Source organism: Phaethon aethereus, assembly GCF_964289735.1.
Source record: "Phaethon aethereus genome assembly, chromosome: 8".
NCBI classification, from domain to species: Eukaryota; Metazoa; Chordata; class Aves; order Phaethontiformes; family Phaethontidae; genus Phaethon; species Phaethon aethereus.
Window position 1 is genome coordinate 6,480,154 of NC_138584.1, and position 23,576 is coordinate 6,503,729.

A 23,576-nucleotide genomic window follows, 5' to 3' on the forward strand; every position below is an offset into this window, starting at 1 on the left:
TTCAAAATGTAGATTATTTAGAAAAAATACGGACATAAGCAACACTTCTACTTTTGTCCAGTGGTTTCCTGGAGTCTGACAATGCGGTCTCCCATTGGGCACACTCTCACAGAAGTCATTTTTATAATTCCATAGAAAGAGTCACCAGCAAAGAGTTACATTGGATCTAGACCATTCATACTAGAGCTGCAAAGAGGTCCAGTGTCAACAAGTCTCTTCAGTTTTTCTAGGAATGAGAACCAAGGGGTCTCCGTCCCTCTTGATGCTTACCATATATGGGATTCACAGTGTGTCATTTTGATAACACCTACTCCTCCTCCCAGCCGCCGATAGTTCATTCCACCATACAACCTGCAAAAGACAAGGTTTCAACAGTCACGCTGGTCCAGCTCCTTCATGGAGCCACCATGGGGAAGACTGAACCAGCCCTTGTGAGCACGATTACACCATAGTTATCCTCTGGTTAAAGCAGACCATGGCATGTAAGAAGTTGCGTAGCAACAGATAAACAGCTCTTTCAAAACAGAAACTGCTTCTTGTTTTGACACTGCAGTTTTCTGTTACTCAAGTAATCACTTGCTTTGTCTCTGGTAACATGCAAGATAGAAAAGAACTTCGTAGGCTGTATCTGACTTTGGGCAACACAGGAGCAAGGGTAGGTTTGCTTCTCACAATTCAACTAATTTCTAATACTCTAAATTCAGCTGACCCAACCAAGACACAACATATCCCAAGCACCATCTGTTTCTCCAAAATATGTTACTGAAATGGTGCCTGCATTTCATATGGAAATCTGATTCTTATAGACTCCAGCATCCTACTCACTTCAGCTGCATATTCCCCTCTGTGCCACTGAAGTCTGCTGACAGAAACAGGAGAAGCAAGTTCTTCAAACAGCTCCTACCAATGCAATTTGTTAAACCTGAATTGCGTCTGAAGCATTTCTCAGTCACAAGTAAAGTGTGGCTCAGTCAGGCTACACAAGTAAAAAATATCCTTCACAGAGCAAAAAGTTCAGGAAAACAAAAGAAAGGTAAGACCAGAGATGTTGATCAGCTATACTGAAAATCCAGTGGGAGAAAAAAAACCCACAAGCTAACACCATGAACAACCTCCTAAACTTCTGTGAAGTTTCCTTCTGCCCAGGCAGTAACTAACTCTAGACATCTTATTATTGTTACTGTCACTCAAAGTAGCTGAAACCATTCAGCAAAGGAATATGAAGTACATGTTACTCTCTACTCAATTGGTTTTCTCAGCAGTCCAAAAGGCATTGTCCATAGCTCAAAAAACAAGGGGATATTCCTCCACTGCTTCTTATGACAGTTTATCTTAGCAGGAAAGGGTTAATCTACTAGTATTAACAGGCTGGAAGAAATAAGGACATTAATTTCTTTTTATTCCCCACCCCTGACAGATTACTAAAGCAGCAAGAATACAGACATGAGCTTGCAACTTTATACTAATTAGGTTTGGGAATAAATACACAAGCAGTTGCTTTCAACTGTAGTTATGACTAGAAAAGAAATAGGAAAAATAGCCTTTCTGCTCAGCATATATTTTTGATCGGCAATTTCATATTATTTCTCTCAGTTTGTAAATCAGATTAAATTCCTCTAGTTACTGTCTTGCAGATTAAAGGGAAAGAATGTTCAAAGTGTTCTGTTTCAGTTCCTCCACAAGGATTTGGAAATCAGAGCCTCAGCCTGAAAGCAAAAAACGAGTAGGCCAAATTCTACATCATGACTGTGAGCTCCTTCTGCTAAGGGCAACCTTAGCTTTATTGGGAAACAGAAGAGACTCAGCCCAAAATAAACAGAAGGGGCTAATCTCTCTCAGTGTGGTCCATTTTTGTTATATTCAAAAGCAGCACTTCAAAATGAAACTAGGTTTTGGTATGACCTTTTGCCTGCTGCCCAACAAGCCTGCTAAATCATTTATTTTCTCTGTGTCTCAATAACCGATCTATACACCATCTTCCCACCTGCAAAAGGTGCAATGAGAATTTATTCATTAAGTGTTGGTTAAATCTGTTGGGATACTCAGATGGGAGAACTATGGAAAAGTCACTCCCATTTTACTTAAAATTGAGTCAATGGCTAGAATTCAAGCAGAAATCTGCAAGAAAATGTTTCTCAACTGACAGAGTCATAGACATGGGGATGCTGTAGGTAGATAGCATATTGGGATATTTTTCAAAATGTGATTCTCTTTCTTACACTTTCATGCAAGCCAACAAGCCACAATGTGAATGTTATGTTAGCTACCACACCTGAGTTCTTCACTATGGTATACGTCATGTTTTTAATTTGGCCGGGACAGCTCCAGCTGGGTGACAGCAGCCACAGCTGGAGATCACTATTTGACTCTTTCACAAACTTAAGTTACCTCCATGTGTTAGCATCTGGATCAAACACCTCAATGGTCTTCAAGTATGTTGTGCCATCAAAACCCCCAACTGCCATGAGCTGTCCATTCACCACCGCGAGGCCAACCTGCAAAACAACCATCAGAGATAGTAGCTATTTAGCTGGGATGTCCTGAAAAGAAGGGTTAAAATGAAAATATTAATAAAAGGATGTAATAACTACGGTGAAAGGCAGTCTACAGTGGCAGGGAAGGACAAATAAAATAGCCTAAAAAAATAACAAGGCATGAAAAGTTAAACATATCTCTCAAAATAGAGAATCTCTTAAGGAAGAAGCAGAAGATTCCCCTTATTACCAGCTACAACAACTAGAACTTCTTGCATGATAATAGATACATGAGAACCTAAGCCTTTATCAGCCAAAACTTACTATGTCCTGGACTGAAATTCTACACCAAGTGTGACATGCATGCACCAGAATATCTACCAGCCTACAGCCTGCAATGCTTGCTTAAACTAGGAGAACCGTACGTAAGCCCCTGGCCTGCTCCTCTTGGGCTGAGGCTTGGACCTTAGGTAAGCACCTTGGCCTCTGGCCTTTCTATTTTGTCTTTCTGATGAAGCACAAAATCACTGAAATCTCAAAACAGTTCTGTGGTTTAGGAAGATCATTTCCAGTGAAAACATCTCATGGCATAACAGAGAAAAGACAACAAGAACACAATGTAAAATGGTCCTTGTTTTGGCTTTTGGGGAAATCAGAAAGAGCTCAGGAGGGCTGCAGATACAGATGCACCTGTTTAGCAGTTTCTACAGAAAGCAAATACAGAAGCAGCTCATGAAAAGTCATACCCTAACCAGTAACTAAAAAGGAGAATGTTGGACAGTGTACTACAGGCTTTGAAGATGGAAATAAATACATATTCTCTTCCTCCAAACCCAGCAGTTGCTCAAATTATGATTCATACTTGCCTCACCAGACACTGAAATACTAAGACAGAATTAATCCACTTTTCACTAGATAACCCAGTATCCATTGATAAATATTCATAACATTTGCATCTGACCAAACATGATGACTACTTAAAACACTATGTTAATCTTTTGTTCACATGTCTACAGAAGGCAGGAAGATTAGCAGTTGATGAGAACATGCTGTCACTTCCCATAATCACAAGATTCGGTGAAGAGAGGTGACATACTAAGTGAAAGCCCAGAAACCCTGTTCCCACACATATCTCAAGGCAATGAAAGGACTTGGCTGGAAGTTTGTATCTAAACACATACTTGCCCAGTTTCCCAGCTCCTCATTCTGGGCAAGTAGGTATGTTCACCTCCTAATTCATCCAACGTGGATCGCAGGATGAGACTCGGGTACTAATTTTGATAGTGTTCTCTAATAGTATCTCATACAAAGTATGGCTACTTCACCAAGTAAAAACCTAAATAACTCCTCTGTTTCAGGCCTAAGTAGTTGACTCCACATAAGGGACCAAAACTATTAAAAAGACGACCCTCAAATGACTCCATTTCCCCATCCTCAGGCATGTTAAACAGCTGTCTATGGCATGACACAACCACCACTTCATCCTCTAGTCTTGCTGAGGAGCTTTGACTTTTCGCAAACCTTTCCCCTCACAGAAGAAGAGAGATGAAGGTACAGAAGGAGCAAGAGGAAAACCTCACAAGACTACACTCTACCCTGTGCTCTCACCATGGGACTATGTATAGTATAGACAATCAAACCAAGCCAAACTCACTCCACTTCGGCGCGATGTCATGGCCACAACAGGAGACCACTGGTTGGTTCGAGGGTTGTATCTCTCGGCACTACTGAGCTCTGTCGTATCATCTCTGCCTCCCACAGCATATATCATGTCTTGGTATACTGCACAGCCCAGGTGCTTCCTTCTTGTCCCCATGGGTGCAATTGTGTGCCAGCGGTTCTCCTGGGGATTGTACCGTTCCACTGCAGAGGAAATGACACATCTTTAGACAACAGGGTTGGCAAGCAATGGGGGTTAACACTTTTGAACCTGCACCCAAAGTATTGCTCAATCTGTAAAGACGCTGCAATTTCTACACACCAAAAATATGATGAACCAGTCTGTTATGTCTCACTCTAATGCTTTTCTTCTATAGAAGGCTTGCTATTTTCTCTCCAGTCCCACAAAGTCAATCACATTCAGCATCTTCACTCAAGAGTGAACTGGCAATGCTACAAACTGATCTGCATTATCATCTTGCAGTAGTTTTACCTTTGGCACTTTCCTTCCTACAGCAGAAAAGGGCTACTGCAGGAAAAAGATGTGCTTGCAACTGTTATGCAAATGATCAAAGTATTTTACTCTGGACACACTGCCAAATGCAGCATTGAGAAAGAAAAAGAAACGCACAACCGGGTAATAGCAGCTCACAAGCCTAGAGAGCAAATTACTGTACGGTAAAAATCACATTTAAAGTAGAAAAAACATAGCAAACTGATGACTAATTTATTCAACAGCCATCTGGGGACACTAAGGACAAACAGGACAATGACAAGTGCTGACAGCAATGAGGGAAAACAAAAGGCATACCAGTATTGAGAGGCGAAGTCCCGTCAGAGCCTCCCACAGCATAGAGGAAGCCCCCTAGCACAGCCACTGCAACTCCCAGGCGCCTGGTGCTCATCGAAGCCACTCGAGTCCATTTGTTTTCTTTGGGATCATATCTGGCAAAAGAACAAACACTGAAGTTTAGTGAAATGTTGACATCTTCACAGAGGGGCAGGAAAACTGACCTTATTCTCACCAAACAAAAATCCCCATAAGATTTGCACAGTACTTACCTCCTCTCCAGCTCATCTGCATCAGGTGCCCCTTATAAGAGACCCTTTTCTCCCTGTGCTTTTTTTTTTTTTTTTCATTAAAAAGTACCTTTCCACAATGTTGAGACAAGAGACACCATCCTGGCCACCAACAGCATACAAGTAGCCCCCAAGAACCGCTACTCCAACACTGGTCCTGCAGGTGCTGGTTGGGGCCACATCACTGCTCCACTGATTGGTCTTGGGATCATACCTAGAAAAACATGAACAGCACAAATTGCTTGTCTAGGTATGCTTCAGACTCTCCCATGCTTGGGAACTACTAAGGCAGTGAAACTTGCCTATCTTGAGCTTAAACTGCAACACAGCTATTTGTAAGCTGGATAAAACCCCTGAAGTGATGTAATGCACCCAATACATGTTATTCTAGGGATGTTCAAACTGCAGCTTGAGATGATTAACACAACATCAAAGGTTCAGGTTCATAAGACAGGAGGTTACCAGGGACTCTCTGACATGTGGTAACCTGCATCCATGCAAAGAGCAGCAGCCAGAGTTACTCTGCTGTACATTCTCTGCAGTTCACACAAGTACTCAGCCAGCACTGGGACCTGCACTTCGAGATAAAAGATTAAGGAACCAGATGGACTTGGGAATCCAGAGACAAGGAAATAGAGTGCATAGCACAAAAGTACAGGACATGGGAGATGCAAGGCTAGGGTCATGATTTATGAAGCAAGGAGTATGCAAGGAGATACGTGGGAAGAAGGGGAGGCTCAAGGAGAAATGAGATATTTGTATAGCTCATTGGATTTGTTACAGGGCCAAGATTTAGCATACTAGGAGTGCTTGAGTCATGTGGCTTTTAGACTGGCATATGCCCAGAAAGAGGAAGCTTGACTTCCATCTTTCACAGGTCTAAATCTGACCTATTTTCCTTCTTCTGTATAAGTGTTTGCAAGGTTCCTTAATTCTCTAACTACCACTCCACAATAAAATTCCACAATCTTCCCCTCAACTACTTAACCTGACCTTAAGGTAAGGTAAACTGTAAGGCTTATTGTTACCTCACCTTCCTCAACAATGCTAAAAACAAACCAGCAATTGGAAAGAAGGTTAACCAGGATCATCGCTTCTCCAATCAATTATACCCTGACCTATCTCTTACATACACCTTCCTTATACCAAAGGCTACATCTTGTCTCATTAAGCTGGGGATAACACGACACAAGCTGTTATGCATGAAGTCCATCAACACAATACTGAAGGGGTATACAAGAGAGGAGGAAACATAGAAAACATGTGATATAAATTTCAGGTTTTCAGCAGAACACCACCACAGATGGCAAAATTAACTCATTTTTAAGAGGCTGCAGCCTGTTTAAACATTCAGAGTTAGTATTTTGCACATTGGTCTTACAGAGACCTACCTTTCTACGCTGTTAAGATAAGAGGAACCATCATGGCCTCCCACAGCATAGAGGAGGTCATCCAGAACACTGACTCCAACACCACAGCGTCTTTTGCTCATGGAAGCCACCATCCGCCACTCATTGGTTTGAGGGTCATAGCGCTCGACACTGGAAATTGCATCCCCGCTACACCAGCCCCCCACTGTAAGAACCAAACACAAGAAATGGCATCATAATAACAACGCACTGAGCTCATGTACTGTATGCGTGCCTGGTACTAATAATCCCTCTGGGCTTTGTCAGCCTTAACCCAGTAGCCCCATCTCCGAGTTACTCATTCTGAGGATTATAATTAGAAGACAGATTGTGATTTGCAAGAGGATTAGCGTTAAGTTTGGAAGTAGTGTGGCATTCACAGCACCAAAGAAATCACACAAGTAAGACAGTGTAGAGTTAACTCACATCTCCAAATATCAATGCATAGGTCACTTGAGAAATATGTTGTAAAGACTAGCCTTATGGAAGCACTATCACTAGAAAACCCAGACTTGAATCTCCTGACCTAAGTTAGCAGGAGCTATACATACCTGCAAAGAGCACTTCTCCACAGCGGATGGGTTTGCGTGGTCTAGTTCTTGGTCCTTGCATCAGTGGCCGCTCTTGGGGCAACAGCAGATAATTTTTAGCTTCATCCACTAGATCCCTGTGCAAGACAGGAAAATATTCATGCCAAGAATTCACCTGATACCAGTCTCAGGAGAAGATATGAATCAAAACCAATGGCACGAAAAGCCAGCACTAGTCATGCACTTCAGGTATTCACAAATGACATAAGTGCATGAATAGTTCTATTTAGAGCATACACTGTCACCCAAGTACTCATCAGCTGTTTACAAGTCATTTACACAGTGACAGCAGCAGACCAGTATTTGGCCAGTGTTAATAATATATATTGCTTGCTATAAAGATTGATAAAAAACTGTGACAGAGATGTCAGGCTTACTATGCAGAAAAGAAAAACCCTGAGTGCCTCAAGCTGAAACTTAACAATCAGTTGTTTTGCCTAGGAACAAAACAGGAGTTGAAAAGCACACAAATATATAATGCACACACGACCAATAGATGGAGATAGTACCCTTCTGATGAATATTTTCTCCATCAGCTCTGGCCAGCTCACTGTCCATCCATTCAGGACTTGCCACCTGGACTAATCCTAATATTCCAAACCCTTGAATAAAACAAAAAAGAAAAAAAAAAGTCCTCCTTCCCTCTACAAAGGTGGAATGCCCCCACTATGAATGCTTATTCAGGAAGAGAACAGTTTAGCCTATCCCCTCAACATTTTTACATTAAGCACAAGAAAAATTGCGTGCTTTCTAAGTGATATACAACTCCAAAAAGCTAGAAAGGTGAAACTCATACTGTAAGAGGAGGAAATGACAGCTTCCCTGCACTAGCACTGTGGGAAATAACTGAATTAGACTCTGGGATTAGAGTCTGCTATCGAAGTGCAGACATTTTACATAGAAAAGCTACTTTAAGTCCTAATGAGATCATGAATGCCACGCAAGTGGTAAGCTATAATGAAAGGCCATGACTAGAGAAACAAAAAAGGTGAAATGGAAAACAATACACTGAAGGGTGTTTTACCAACAGTCAAACTGTGCACTCAAAGTTTACTCTTGCACTGAAACCTTAAAAGAACAAAAAACACTTCTAGGGCACACTATTGACTATTACGCAAATAGTAAACACTTTCTTCTTGTATCACTTCTCCTCCCAGTTGCAAAAGAGGAAATTGTCAGATATCGCCCATTTACTACTGACAAATCAGCACAGTTTTAGAGAACGGATGCAAATAAGGCATCCAAATACAACAAAATCCAATTCTGTAAATCAGTGAGAAGATTTACCGGCATTCCTCGTCACTCTTAATAAGTGGATCAGAGCCCACTGTACCCACAAGAAACTTGGGACTCAGCAGCGGTAGACGGACATGCTGCAGGACCTAAAACACAAAACGGAACATATATGGTAAACCATACATACCCAAAGAGATGCAAGAAGCCAAATGCAAAACAAGAGTGGCTAACAAATTTTGATAAAGAGTTAATAATCCCCCAGCAAACATGCACAGTCATTTACACATCCAAACCCTGGCATTTTAGTTAAATACAGCTCATCTTACAGCACCTTTGCCTTTTCAATATACCAATTTAGATACCCAGCAGAAAATCCATCTTTGAAAGGGGGTAATCCACCGGATCTATTAACAGGTGGAAACAACATCACAATTGAAAACCTTTACAAAATTACAGATGTTACTTGTCCTGGTTTCAGCCAGGATAGAGCTGGTTTTCCTCACAGAAGCTAGTGTGAGACTGTGTTTTGGATTTGGGATGAGGAACTGTTGATAATGTGCTGATGTTTTGGGTTGTTGCTGAGCCGTCAAGGACAGTCCAGCTTCTTGTGCTGGCCTGTCAGCGAGCAGGCTGGGGGTGCACGGGGAGCTGGGAGGGGACACAGCCGGGACAGCTGACCCAGACTGGCCAAAGAGATATTCCCTACCATACGACGTCATGCCCAGTACATAAACTGGAGTTGGCCGGGGGGGCGGAAATCGCTGCTCGGGGACGGGCTGTCGATCACGGGGTGGTGAGCAATTGCTGTATTGGGCATCACTTGTTCTTATACATTCCTTTGTTGGTATTATCATTATTGTTCCCTTCTTTCTTTCTGTCCTATTAAACCGTGTTTATCTCAACCCACGAGGTTTTTCCTAATTCTCTCCCCCGTCCCGCTGTGGGAGGGAGAGTGAGCGAGCGGCTGCGTGGTGCTTAGTTGCCGGCTGGGGCTAAACCACGACATTACTACATCTGCCTGAAACACTACATTAATTAGAAGTTTTATCGACCATTTAGCTCTCTTAAATGTGACTAGTATTGTGCAGTAAATGAGCAATAACAAATAACATGCCTTTCACAGTGGTTTAGAATTCAGAGGTGCAAGCGGGCATAGAGAGAGAGGCCTAAAAAGGCACACAGTTATAACAGCATTAAGAACTGCCTTGAGAACAGCAGGTTTTTCTGGTTTGGTTTGTTTATTTAAAATAATTTTCAAAAGCTTTCCACTAAATAAAGTTGCATTTAACATCTATTTCCAAAGCAGAAACACTGAGGCAGAAAGACTCTCACCTCTTTTGATCAGAAAGCCTGAGACTTCAGAGGCTTTCCGTCTGACAGCTCTGTCAGAATGGGTGCTTCTCTGTGAAATGGCTTGGCTTAGATGAAGCATCATATTTCAACAAAACCATTCTGACAAGCTCCAGTATAAGATCATGAGGGCTGAAGCATAAATCAAACAGCAGAGCTTAAAGATGCAGCTCAAATGAAGGCAAGCTTTTTCTTATACACTATGTTTTTTATACAACACTCAAAGCAATGCAGGCAGGTTTGTCTGGACAGACTACTGGAATGACCTAGTTTGGCAAGTCCTACCTGGAAACAACTCAACAAAGCCCCTATTGAAGGCTCTAGCCACTGTACCTTCCAGCCTAGATGAAGGGAAAGTGCAAGCCACCTCACACAGGTGGAACTCAGCGAGAATTACTGTGGCTTCGCATGCATTCAGAACTGTGACACTGCTGTGGCAGCACCATAACAGCCCTCATTACTCTTCCCCTGGACAAAGCGGTCTCAAATGCTACTGCACTTGAGATTACCTGTGGCAGCTGGGGTCTTCTTTCCTGAATGCTGTATTTCACCCAGGCCATCACCGCATTGAACACCTGCTCTTCACTGCGAACATTTAACTCATCACTGGATATAATGTCTATGAGCTGATTGGCAGGAAGCAGCATGAACTCCTCACTCTCCATTACCTGGTTAAAAGGAAAAAAAGAAAGTAAGGACAGTGGCCAAAGCACCACGGCCATTCACCACTCCAGCACTGAGTGCAACTCTGAAGTGGAATACAGTCCACTTGAATTAGAGTTTAATGGACTGATCCATTAAAGCGCCAAATACCCATCACTGTTTTGACATCAACACATGTGAAGGGTTTGCTGCACAGAGCAGAATGCAGTCCCTAGCAACACAACACCTTTAGACGGAGATGCAAGTGAAAGGGAATTTTACATGAAGGGATTTTTTGGTAGAACACTTTTAAAGGGTTAAATCACAGAACACACTGATCAGGTTTCAAAATTTAGGAAAAACAAAGCCCTTCTTTAAAATCAGTCTCCTGGTTTGCCAGGGCTAATATATAAAGCAGAAATAAGAATGTTGCATAGGTGATAAATACAGGACTGAAAAGTGGTATCAAAATAGAGAGGCTCTATTCGTAACAAATCCAAAACAGAGCACAAAAATAAGTCTCAGAAACAAGTTACCAGAAGCATTGTAGAGAACACGGAAAGTCTTCCTGAGTGCCAGTTTGTGGCAGAACACAAAATATTTCAGGATAGGGTGATGGACTCATTTGATCCTGCCTCCTTCATTTGCTCTAAATATATACGTAGAGTTTGCACAAGTCTAGATGCACTTAAGAGAGAATCAGAGCCTCCTAAGACCCTACGGTCACCTCTTGTGAAATTCAAGCCACTGACAAGCTGCAAACATGTTCATTCCTTCACTACCCAAGATAGCGACCGCGTTTCTCAGGAGGCTTTAGCTGCCACTGGAGGACTGCTCACACAACACACCACGGAGCACATGTGAGTCAGCCTGCGCCTGCCTTGAGAGGTCACAGAGCTCACGCACAACGACATCTTCTGCACTGATATCAGGTAGACGGGAAAGATGGAAGAATCAAAAGAGAACTGCAGAAATGGTTTGATTGATAACTGCCAGCCTGGATTCCCTACAAGCACTCCCAGACTGTAGCCTGTAATCTGAGAGGTTCCATGACAGAAAATAACTGAATATCAGCTTGTCCTTATCATTTGCGACCACAAGTAGAATTCCGGGTCTTTTTTTATGATTTGCAGCATAAATGAACGAAAAATACATTGACACGATCATCTCAACAGCAGTGAGCTGTGCAGTCCGTTTAATTGCCTAAAGAAATAAGAGCACTGAATGAACATGCAAGATTTGCCAAGTACTGACAACAGCAAATACATTTAAAAGGAACACAACAGACAGTGAGATCAGTTACCAGACTTTGGTCTAGGATCCCATGGGCTTTCAGGTGCAGTAAGAGTCACAGCAAGGTTATCCCACACACTTTGTCAGCCTTAGAGTAAGAACTGGGCTGGTCATTTATCAGCATTTTTCCACATTCTCCCTCCGTTCTACATAGACTAGTTTCTGTCTAAACTTTACCCTGACAGTTTGTAAGTGCAGCCTCAGACTCTGAAAACAAGAGGCTCTGGAAATTTTTCTGAGTTAAGGATGGTCATCCAGACTCCCCCTTCCACCCTCAGAAAACTCAGTTGCATCGATGGCAAACCAAGTTATTACTACTATGCAACTTGTTAGTTGACATAGTAAAACAAATAATTATTTAAAATGCTTTGGCTTATTTTGGCTTAATTATCAGGACACTAATAATTATCTGACTAACATTAATGGTTTATTTGACTGACTTGCTTACTAAACAGGAATTAGATGGGCTTCATTTCCTCTACAGTATTCATGTCGATTAACTGCATTTACAAACAGATAGACTAAATGTCAAAGTATACAATATGGAGTGCAATTTTTGTCTGTTGATACAAAGTACAAGTTGTTCATCCTTATGTTTATTTTTTTCCCTTCATACAGATGTTGAGACCAAACAAAAAAACCACAGAGGCTGTTCTTGTACAGCAGAGTTGTTAACAGAACCATTTCACATTACATGCACAAGATTCACTAGGGGTTTTAGGCAACAAATTAAATTGAGGGGAATGGAAAAACATTTTACCAAGAAGTTAATGATGTAATGCAGCAATACACATAAAAATTAATAGAACTAGAGGTTAGCACAGCAGAGGACATGAAGCAATTCGGACTGCATTCAACATAACTGCATGGGTTGGCCTGATACCTAGTGCTTAGTATTTTACATTGCCATTCACAAAATTCTCATCTCTCATGTCTTTCTGCCAGCTCGGAGGAACGATGGCCATATAGCCTCTGCAGAGGAGGGCACATTTTATATCAGTTCTCAACCTCCACAGTGGAGGATGATTAGGTAGCCAAGTCACTAGCTTCCATCAGGGATTACCAATCCACTCTCCAGATGGAAAATAATGGCAGAACAGAATACAATCCCAACAAGTAGCACCGTCAACACTGCCTGCAGAGAAACAGTAGAAGCAAAAGAAGTGATCATTAAGGATGAAGAGCTGAAAAACTCCTGGGGCACTGAGAGGGACACCAAAACCTGCCCAGGCCAAAGAAACAGTGCTCTAATCTAAGCGACTGTTTTCCAGAGGCCATGATTCAGTTAAATCAATTATAGTTTGCATCATCTTTGAGGAGGAGAGTGTTTGAGTCCAAAAGTTTTGCCTTTGTGTGCTTTAACAGGGATAAGGAAGACAGGAAGCTGCCTTCAAGGGACTGCAAAAGAACAGAACCCCATAGCAGGCAGCTCATAACAGCCAGCTACATGTATTAATGCTGAAACATTTAAAACCAAAATTGTCATGCTGTTAAAAAGTTATTTAGAGGCTTGTAAGCATGCCCTACTAATGTAATAATGAGAAGAGCACAGATCTAACCATTAAAACGACCAAGCACTGAAAATAAACGACCATCTGGTTACCATCCTGCTCATGGGAAAAAAAAAAAAAAAAAAACAAAACACAAGAAATGCAGAGCAAGCACAGAGCACATGAAATGGCCAGCTAAAATGTAGGGCTTTTGGGAAATCACCAAGGTCTACACAAAACAAACTCTCATCTTAAACAGTAAATTCTATTTTCTAGTTTTCATGGTTAGGAAAGATGTATTTAATTGCAACTTTTAGAGTAAACTGATGTCATGTGTCTACAGTTAAATACCAAGTATTTCAAGTATATCTTCAATGTGTCCAACAGTCAAGTTCAATTGTGTTTGCTTCTGCTCATAAATTTTCGACCTGAAAAAGGAGTAGTACTACCTGACTGAAATTAGTACTATCCCAATCTATTTTCTGCAGCAAAAAAAAAAAAGTCAGCAAGCTTCAATCAACCACAGCGCATACAGACTGCCACTTCTCTGGAGAAACTAAATTAGCACCAGGAGTCAATACCGGAGTTACTCCCTTTGTAAAGGATCTGCCTGTGAAGCAGGTGGACAGAGGAGATTTCTCCATAGCAGGCTACCTGTTGCAAGGGATGGAAGAGTGCAGTTTCTGGAAAAGGCAAGAGACGAATCTCTCTAGTAGGGGAACAGACCTTCATACTGAGCACACTCCTAGAGAGTAGCTGCTCCAGAACATACACAAATTCTTGCCCTTCCAGCCAGGGCTCAGGAAAGACACCACTTAAAAGTGCTGGGCTCCTTTCTGCATCTGGGTGTAACAGTTAAGTAAAGACGCACTCAGACTATTGCTCACAGAATCCTTAATTATTATGCTGACCCTTCCCTGAACCAGTTGCTCGCAAATTTTTTTCCTCAAAAATCATCTAGGTAGAATTAACAAAGGAAAAGAGACTTGTGTTTATAAAGGTCAGCTACAAAATTACACATTTGAATTACTTTCAAACAACTTCTGCTGAATAACTGATGCAAAACCCTAATTCTGCTACAGCAAGGGCATTGAAGACTCCACTGAGGCAGCTGTATGCTCCCCCAATAACACCTACATTTCCAATCCCTAAACTTAACACCAATTTTTTTTGGTTCTATTGTCCTTATGTTAACACCCGTCTCCTCTCCAATACAGGAGAATTCAGAATGTTTCTGAAAGGGGAGTGGAATGTCACACCATCATGCAGCCATGTCAGATACAATACCAAACTCCAACTCTGCCTGTGACCTTGCCTTCCACATAGCACTCACCACACAACTCTTAAGAGAAGAAATGCTGCGGATCATATACAAACCACCCATACAATGCAGTCCTGCAAGTACCTCTTCCCTCCTCCTTCCCCAACTAACAGCTGGCACCCATCGCTATTTGGGCACACAGCAGATGTAAAGGCAGGATTTGGAAAGAAGCACAAAATGAGAGGTGCTCGGGCTCTCACAGGATACCTTCACATGTTTTACACCATGATTCCGCCATACTAGCTTCTTACCTCCTGGAAGTTATGCTGTGTGAACTTGTCAGCAATCCTCAGCAATTCACGGCATGAGTGAGTGTCAGCAAAAGCTCGGATGCCCAGGCAATTGGACGGGTCCAACTGTCTCTTAAGGAACTCGCAGCAGGCCTCCTGGATCTCAGCCAGCTGGAGAAGGCAAGCAGCTGGCAACAAGGTCTGGACATTTCCCTCTTCCACAGTGATCTGAGAGGTGTACGCAAAGTCAATCAGCAGTTCCATGGCTCTTTCATCGATGTCTCTGATCACTACCTCTGTCTGCCGACTCTCTGCCAGCTCCCCAGTGAACATGGCTCGGAAGTAGGGGCTACAGGCTGACAGAATCACCCTGTGGGCGTAGATCTTCTTCGCACCCACTACTAGCACCACATCACACAACTCCCGGTGTTTCCGGAGAAGATTGATGACTTCCAAAGTTTGTCGAGGGTGCTTGTCAGAGATGTAGGGCATGCGAGCAGGCTGCGGCACCCCTTCTGGCAGTTTGTTAGGATCTCCGAGTGTGCAACGGCTAGTCACATCCATTCCGGTCTCTCCTGGTCGAGTACTGGTACACCTGCAGCGGAGGAAGCCATAAGACAGGACCATCATCAACTAGCCTATCACCACCTGTCAGCCAAAGCTCTAGGGCTCACACCGATTACAAGCACAAAACCACCAGTGCCCGTAGCTCCACGCTGGAACATGGAAACAAGCATGTGATCACGTGAAAGAGGAATCCATCTCAAACCAAAATGTACCTAGAAGTAAACAAATGCCAACTTGCAACAGGCTTATATTTATATCTATTTTTATATGCCTTCTATGACACACCGCTGTAATATCCAACTGCACATACATGTTTATTACCTGAACCTCATAATAGCCTTGCGTGGTACAGGAATACTAGCCCCATTTCATAGAGAGTGACTCAAAGCAGAGATTAGCCGACTTGCCCGTTGTCACTTGAGTTTTCTTTGACAGGGCTGGGGATGGATTTCTACTGCAAGGAATTCCAGCTGCACGATTTAACCAAACTTCTCTGTTCTACCCGCATTTTTGGTAGGGTCACTCGTCACTATGATACCTGAACATACTAAACTGTCACATAGATTTCAGTAACTTAAAATGGCCTGCAGCGTAACACAAGTATCTTTCAGGTTCACAGAATATCCATTTAATCATCACCTCTTCAGTTGCTTTTGAATTATGGAGGCTTCTGACTCAATCTACCTTCCCTGACACGTTTCAAAAGAAAGTTAATCTTTCCCAAGAATGGCAGACTAAGAACTGCAGAGGGCAATCTGGATTATCAGACCAATAAGGAAAAAGTCAAAACAATCACAGTATCCACAACTATCAGCCTACCCAAAAAGGAAGAAAAAAAAGTCAAGATTGTAACTTTAGAGATGAGGAACCTCTTGAGAACTTATAAACCAAGTTTCTGGCACAGAGTAGGAAGAACATACAATCTTCGCAGCTCCACATGCAGCCTTCTAGCTATCTGATGTCCTTCTTTACAGAAGTTCAGGTACCTTTCCTTTATCCCTCACATCCCTGAGCAGGTGTCAGCTCTGACATGGATTAAGTGCAATACCCCTCTGCACAGCAGTATGACAATCACAGAATCATTAAGGTTGGAAAACACCTTTAAGACCATCAAGCCCAACCATCAACTCAACACCACCACACCCACTAAACCATGTCCACATGTTTTTTGAATACTTCCAGTGACGGTGACTCCACCACCTCCCTGGGCAGCCTGTTCCAGTGCTTGACCACTCTCTCCGTAAAGAAATTTTTCCTAATATCCAGTCCAAACCTCCCCTGGCACAGCTTGAGACCATTTCCTCTCGTTCTATCGCTAGTTACTTGGGAGAAGAGACCAACATCCACCTCACCACAACCCCCTTTCAGGTAGTTGTAGAGAGCAATAGGGTTTCCCCTGAGCCTCCTCTTCTCCAGACTGAACACCTCCAGTTCCCTCAGCCATTCCTCATCAGGCTTGTGCTCTAGACCCTTCACTAGCTGCGCTGCCCTTCTCTGGGCACACTCCAGCAACTAGATATCCTTCTTGTAGTGAAGGGCCCAAAACTGAACACAATGCTGACAGATCACGCTTCGCACCATGTACGCTACTAACTCGAGAGAACAGAAACACAGCACTGCCCTGAGCCCTTCTGCCGTTCTGCAGGGATGAACCAAGATGACCCATCTCATACCTCACTTTGCAGAGACGACTGCCTATACCCCAGGCTTCACTACCACATTATGACTGAAATCAGTGCTAAACAAGAATTAAACCCAACTCTATTTTCAGCAGACTAAATAAGCAGATCAGTGCACACTAAAGGCACCACACATGTAACAGATGCCATTTTGCATGTTTGGAGCATATCTGAATTTCTGCCACCTGTCATATGAACAGTTATTAAAAAGATGCATCAGCACTAGTGACATATCAATTACTACAAAAATAAAGACGATATAGAAAACTATTGCCTCTTCACACTTCGAAGGGGAACCATCACTTAAAGAAATTAAAGCACATTGAGCAAAATATCAGAATACTGATGGTTATGAATTACCCAGTGAGTGCACTGGCTGCTTGGAGATACTCTGAAAGAGCCAATATATCTTATCATTTACCAGCTTCACTGGTACACTGGCATGTGAGCTGTCACTAAGAAATCTAACTTCACTTTGCCGTTGCTCAATGTATTTTGCAGCATGCTTGAAGGAAAGAATTAAAAAAAAAAAACTCTCATCTTCTCTTTCTCATTATTATGTCAAATGCACTTTCTAACCACAGGGAAACCAGTCTTTTTGCAGCAGTTCAAATTATCCACTTGCATCTTAGCTTGTTTTCCCATTCCCCCCACACCCTCTCCTTGATCATCATATTCAGATGTTTCAGACCATTACTTCTTCCTCATATCTTAGTTACACAGATCCAGCTGGGTCTCCCCTCTGCGTTTTGCTGCTTGCTCCTGTTCAGCCTCTGCACCTTAAATGCCTTCCATTTTTTATCCCTACTCCATCTTTTTTATATGTATCACCGTTCTCCTTTTCTGACACCTCTGACAAATCCTTCTGCTGTTATACTGCATCTCACTCTCCTCCACCCACTCTTGTCCCTCACAACCCAAATTCACCTTGTGGGGTTTGACAACTATTTTCAAAGCTCTGCCAAGTTCCTTACGAACAAGTGCAGCTAAGCTCTCCTCACAGCAGCGTACACAAACCAAGTTTAATGGTACCCCTATAAAAACCTCAAGAAACCTTGGCTAAAGATTAATTTATCTAATTGGCTTACTTCCATAATCTTTAGCAGCTGAGGCCAGAGAGCAAGTAATTTAATTCCTCTACCAAGAGATGGAGAAAGGGTGACAAAAATCCCCCTGTAGAGTCCAGCTCTTGCTAAGCAAGCCAAATGGATTTTATCGTGCATTAGGGGATTCAAGTTATGTCAAACCAATCCCTGGTAGAAAAAAGAAAAAATAAGAGCCCTATTAAGACACATGCTACTGTAATAATTTTGGACAGTTTGTCTTGACCAGGCTGTCAGTCAAAGCATCTAAGCACAGAACAAGCATTCTTCAAATAAAAACCCATTTCACATAACTACAGACCAGAAGAGATGGTCTATGTCCACAACAGGACCTCCTTTTGGAAAGCAGAACACCTTTGTTATGCCTGTAGGCTTTCCTCAAAGACAACTCTCATAAAAACAGCCCTAAAAGGAGATCTCAAAGAGCTTTTTGGACTGGCAAAGATTCTAACTACAAAAAGATTAGACTAAGGCTATGCTGCCACAAGGAATACAATGTACCTTGTCAACTCCACCACCCAAGACTCTTTGCTGACACAGAGCCATGGGGTTGAGCCCATGTGATCAGTTGTCCAGATTTAGGCAGTAGCCCTAGTACTTCCTAGCCAGGACAGAACAGCATTTTTCTGCCCAAACCAGACTCTGCTGAACATATCTTTAAATTAACTAACTGAAAAGGAGGAGGGTTAGTAAGAACTGGAGGCATTCCTGCATTGTTCCCATCAGTGTTTATCCCAGTGCCTGCATTGTATCCAGCCTCCTTCCTCCAGGACAGAAAGTGCTGGTTAATGATTAAACAAAATTGAGTGGATGGAAAGAAGAGTAATAATCAAATTAGCACTCCTCATTCATCCATAACTTATCTCTGGGTAATGCTGAAGCTAGTGATCAATGGGCTTGGGAATTTCCATACTGGATCAAACCAGATGCTTGATGTTAAGCACTGTGGGTTGCCGCTATACACAGGCACAGAAGTGTGAATTCAAAGGACACTGTCTGATGGCATGTGTCTCCACAAGGATAATAATTTAACTGCAATATGTGTGCATTATGCATATATATGCATAGAGAATGAAATGATGACTCAGTAGCTTAGAGGTGTGAAACACAGAAGGCAGCACTTGATTCTCACATGGCAGGCTAGCTGCCTCCCCCCTGACACAGGCAAAGCGAAGAGCTGCTCCTGAACACTCAGGGTGATTAAGAAGGGTTGAGGATCAGGGAGGAAACGTGTATGCAAGGACAAAAGATTCACACTCAGCTATGCAGATATTCTAGGATTAGCTTCCATCAAAATGCAGGGCTGGGGAAATCAGCAAATACAATGGGATTAAGAAAGGGCTGACAAAGGATCAGTTTTTGTAGCACACTGCTGAAAAGTACAAAGGGGAACACAGGCACTCTGCAACACTAAGTCAGATAAATAAATAGGCTGCTCTGCCTCCATTTTATTCAGCTATGCCAGTTCCCAAAACTTTATTCATTAACACAGGCATCTATGAGACATCCATCCTTAGAGCTTATAGCAGCTTCTTCCAAAGTTCAAAAAAATAGCTAATAATTTTCTATCTAAGAAAAATACTCTCTGATGCTGTCATAGAGCTCCTTAACTTTCAAGTCAGAGTAGCCTGCATAAGATAACATATGCTTTACCATGAGTTTACAAGCAAACTTTAATCCCCTTCAGCAGAAAACAATAGGCTGACCTAAGGCCTATGAAACAGCGGCTGTCTCAGGCTGAAAACGTCGACTGAAATCCAAAATCATGCCTTACTCTAGGGGATTTCCATAACAATGGATTTTAGTAGCAAGTGAAGAAAACAAACCAAACGGGTAGTGATTTCCATCAATGCCTCACTTTGAATTTAATGCATACACAAAGAAAATATTTCCTATACTCGTCACAGAACTGCTAGAACAAAGATCTTTGATTTGGCCCAGCCAAAAGTGGTACTTTCAGCAACAGAAGTGACCACCACAACAGTGCCAACTAAGTAAATGGAGATGTTTAATGGCAACCAATACTCTAGGAATTAGATAGTTAAAGGTCTAATTATTAGTAAAAATGCCACTGACTCCTTTTCTTACCTAAACAGCAAGGTTTAGGTATACGTGCTCAATGAAGCTGAGTTATGGAAACAAGCAGGTAAACATGACTGCAATAATATTTTACATTACTTAAAAGGAGAACAGCAAGGATATGGTGTATATGTCCCTATTTACATTCTTTATTTTCATTTTCACCGACCAAACCCAGAAAACTCAGTTTCACCAAGAATAAGGATGTCCATATGCAGAAAGATGAGGTCATTGCTGCAGTCTTCCAAAACCTTCTGAAGCCTTTTGTAGTTTGTCAAGAGCTATGTCCAAGCAATTGGTTAACTTCCAGAGCACATGTGAGGGCCCCAAGCGCACCATCAGGATCTGCAGCCTCTGCCCCTCAGCGGGGTCTGGATGCCTGTACTCAAGCCAGCTCTGGTACAGCACTGCTGTGACCTAGGATCAGGCTGCCAGGAAAGAGCTGGGTTAGAAAGAGCCAGGAGGGACTCCTCACTTTGCTTGGGAGCTGCTCAAGCCCTCGTGCCTGGCCTAAGCTATGATAAAGGCACATCTGTGCCCAGCCACGTACCTCACTGATACTGACCTGCTGTGTTGGCTTCCTGGTTTGACCTCAACCCTTCCTCATCACTACAGACTTGTCTGATGAGCACCAGACTCTGGGCTGACTCTGGTCATCAGATCTGCTTTGCCCTCCTTGCTCAGGTACTGTGGGACTATGCCCTTCCCTGGAGAGACCTCCTCTTGCCTTGCTTCTACCTTCAGCAAAACAATGTTTTCTTGCTGTTCCCCGACAGCAAGGAAGAATAGCCTGCCCCAGCTAACACTTCATTTCTAATGCAAGATAAATCCTGTTTGAACATCAACGCATTTTCTCTGCTATAATCTTGACAGGAATAGCTGCAATGCCTTTTCTGTTCAAATTGTGCTTCCCATCCTCTGAATGCTATACGTATTTGATACCAACTCACCATATTTACTAATACAGTACTGACCAAGTCTCACCCCTCTTCTCGCAGCACCTAACAGGACTTTGGCATATGGTATTAAACGGCTGCAGAGCCCCGAGTAAAAGGTTAAAAGCAAGTGCTCTGCCATTTGCTTAGCTGGACTTCATAGGAAGATCTGTGAGCCTGAAATCCTATCAGGAACCTTTCATCATTTTCTGCTAAGACATGCAGTAGAGTAATAAACAGAAATTTTAACAATCCACACAGAGGCCCTTAAAAGACGCAAGCATATTCAAGAACTGAAGTCCACAGCTCGCAACAGAGCTGTGCTCGTCAGGCTAGACTGCAGCGATACAATACATCCAGGCACAGAGATCAGCTGAAAGGCTAGTTTAAAAGTAAAACTACGTAAATATGTCAAAGATGTTATCCATGCTCTACCCTGGCTTGCCAGACAGGAAGGGAAAACAAAAGGTATGGAAAGGTCTGGACTGCATCCATTATCCAAATAAAATTTAAAAACAAAAAAAAGCCTGAAGTGCCAGGATCAGCACCACAATAGAAAACCTCTACTTCTTCAGCCTCATGCTGTTGCCCACCACTAAAACTACCCAGTCTGAGTGGCAGACAGAAGTTGCACGATAGCAAGTCCAAGGTCACAAACCCACAAAAGACATATGAACGTCACCACTTTTAATTCTCTGCCTCATGCGACATGCAGAAAACAGCAGACACAAAAGTAAACTTAGAATCTCAATTTTCCATTAGGAACATGAAAAATAAAGAGAAAACAAGAACAGCCACCGAGCTAGTCACCAATTTTATGTCATTTTGCAAAAACATTTTGATAAATGTAGTACAACACAAGAACCTGAAAAGCTGTGGTTTTACATTGGTTAAGATTTAAACAGTCTCCATTGTAGAAGACTAAGATGGAAGAGAACTCGTCTGCTACTTAATCCATCTTGGAGAAAAAGGAACTCCCTGTAAAAGTCACATACAGCTCCTCATTGTCTAAACCACATTTCTTATCTTGGCAAAAATACTGAACAATACATAGCCCCAGTGATGCCCACATCATGTCCCAAGGTTTACTCATTAGCTTAACTGAAGCAGCAGCATAGTCTTTGTTGCGCTTGAGGGGTTCATTTAATTAAACAACAGTGTCACTCTTCAAGGGTTTAAATGACTGTTTCTCACCTCCTTACACAGAACCCGGGCTAATGGTTTCTGCAAATGCTGTAGCTAGAAACGCTCTACATATTAATCTATGGTTAAAATTCCTTGCCTTCTCTTACATTACTGTTTTCAGAATTATCTGTAATAAAGTTTCCCTACTTTCAACATCCTGAAGAGTGCAGACAGACTAAGCAATTTGCATGAGCTCTCTTTACTTCATTTACAGGTGTGGAACTTCAGGAAAATTTGCTTCCACACAGCCTGTATCACATACACAAATGTATCTGCTGTTAAGTTTTGCCATGAGATCACCATCAAATATTGAAAAGCAACTAGAACTAGCAGACAATCCTGTTCGCCAACCTGTCATCGTGCTGATTTACCGTGACAATTTTTTTCCTCTAAATAACAGATAATGTTTCTGACATAACCACAGCAAGAACTCCCCTGAATTAAACTTCATCTGCATCTTCAGCTCCTTAGAACCGAGGCAGCTGGTATCCATAATTAGAAAAGGAAATCTCCTTTTCACCCAAGACCTCATCCCATCAAAGGAGCTAAACTCCTTTAGTTAAGGGAAAAATAAGGCCACTTGGAAATCACGTTTAAATTTATTCCCAGGCAGTTTATGTCACACAATTTGAATTCCTATGTAATTAAATACTGCATTTTAAATACAACAGTAAATGGGGAAAGTGGGATGGAGAATTATGGTAACTGGTCATCCATACTCTTCCTAACAGCATATTCTTTTAAAGACATTTGGTATGGTAAATATTGAAAACTAAATACATTTAAGGAAGGACTAAAGAGGAATGGCTTATATTCTCATTCTCCTAGTCAGGCCTTTAAAAAAAAAAACCCAAACAACATTTTATGGTCTAGGCACTTATGAAACGAACTCACATGATTTATCATATTTGGATAAGAGAACAATAATTTTCATATCTTACCTGCGCATTGGCTTTCCGTCCATGCACTGTGAAGAGAAACCTTCACCCTGTGCTTCAAGACCTGATCCAAAAGAAAAGGAAAAAAAAAAGGCTGATATTCTGAAGCAAGAGAACCTTCTTTGCTCTCTTCAGTCTGGTTCTAGGACAACAGAATTGACCACATCCATGTGCCTTCAAGCTCTTATCCAGCTATAAAATTCACAGTCTAGATTAATGATGTCTGGATTGCAGAGAATAAAGCAGAAGAAAATATAATCATCATTAAAAGTAATTTCACCACAGCCTCATAATGATTCTTCAGGCAAATGGAACA

The 23,576-nt window shown here is 42.1% G+C and overlaps 1 protein-coding gene across 1 annotated transcript; it reads right to left on the reverse strand.

Annotated features, from left to right (window-relative positions):
* Window positions 1–266: 266 nt before the first annotated feature.
* KLHL20 (kelch like family member 20) lies at window positions 267–23,286 on the reverse strand (the record flags this gene model as incomplete). The annotated part of the gene is made up of 11 exons (XM_082002771.1): window positions 267–351; window positions 2,389–2,495; window positions 4,129–4,337; window positions 4,945–5,078; window positions 5,284–5,427; window positions 6,605–6,788; window positions 7,174–7,289; window positions 8,500–8,594; window positions 10,308–10,466; window positions 14,796–15,369; window positions 23,264–23,286. 11 exons carry the CDS (start codon window positions 23,284–23,286, stop codon window positions 267–269), a joined length of 1,830 nt encoding a protein of 609 aa, XP_081858897.1.
* Between the last annotated feature and the right edge of the window lie 290 nt (window positions 23,287–23,576).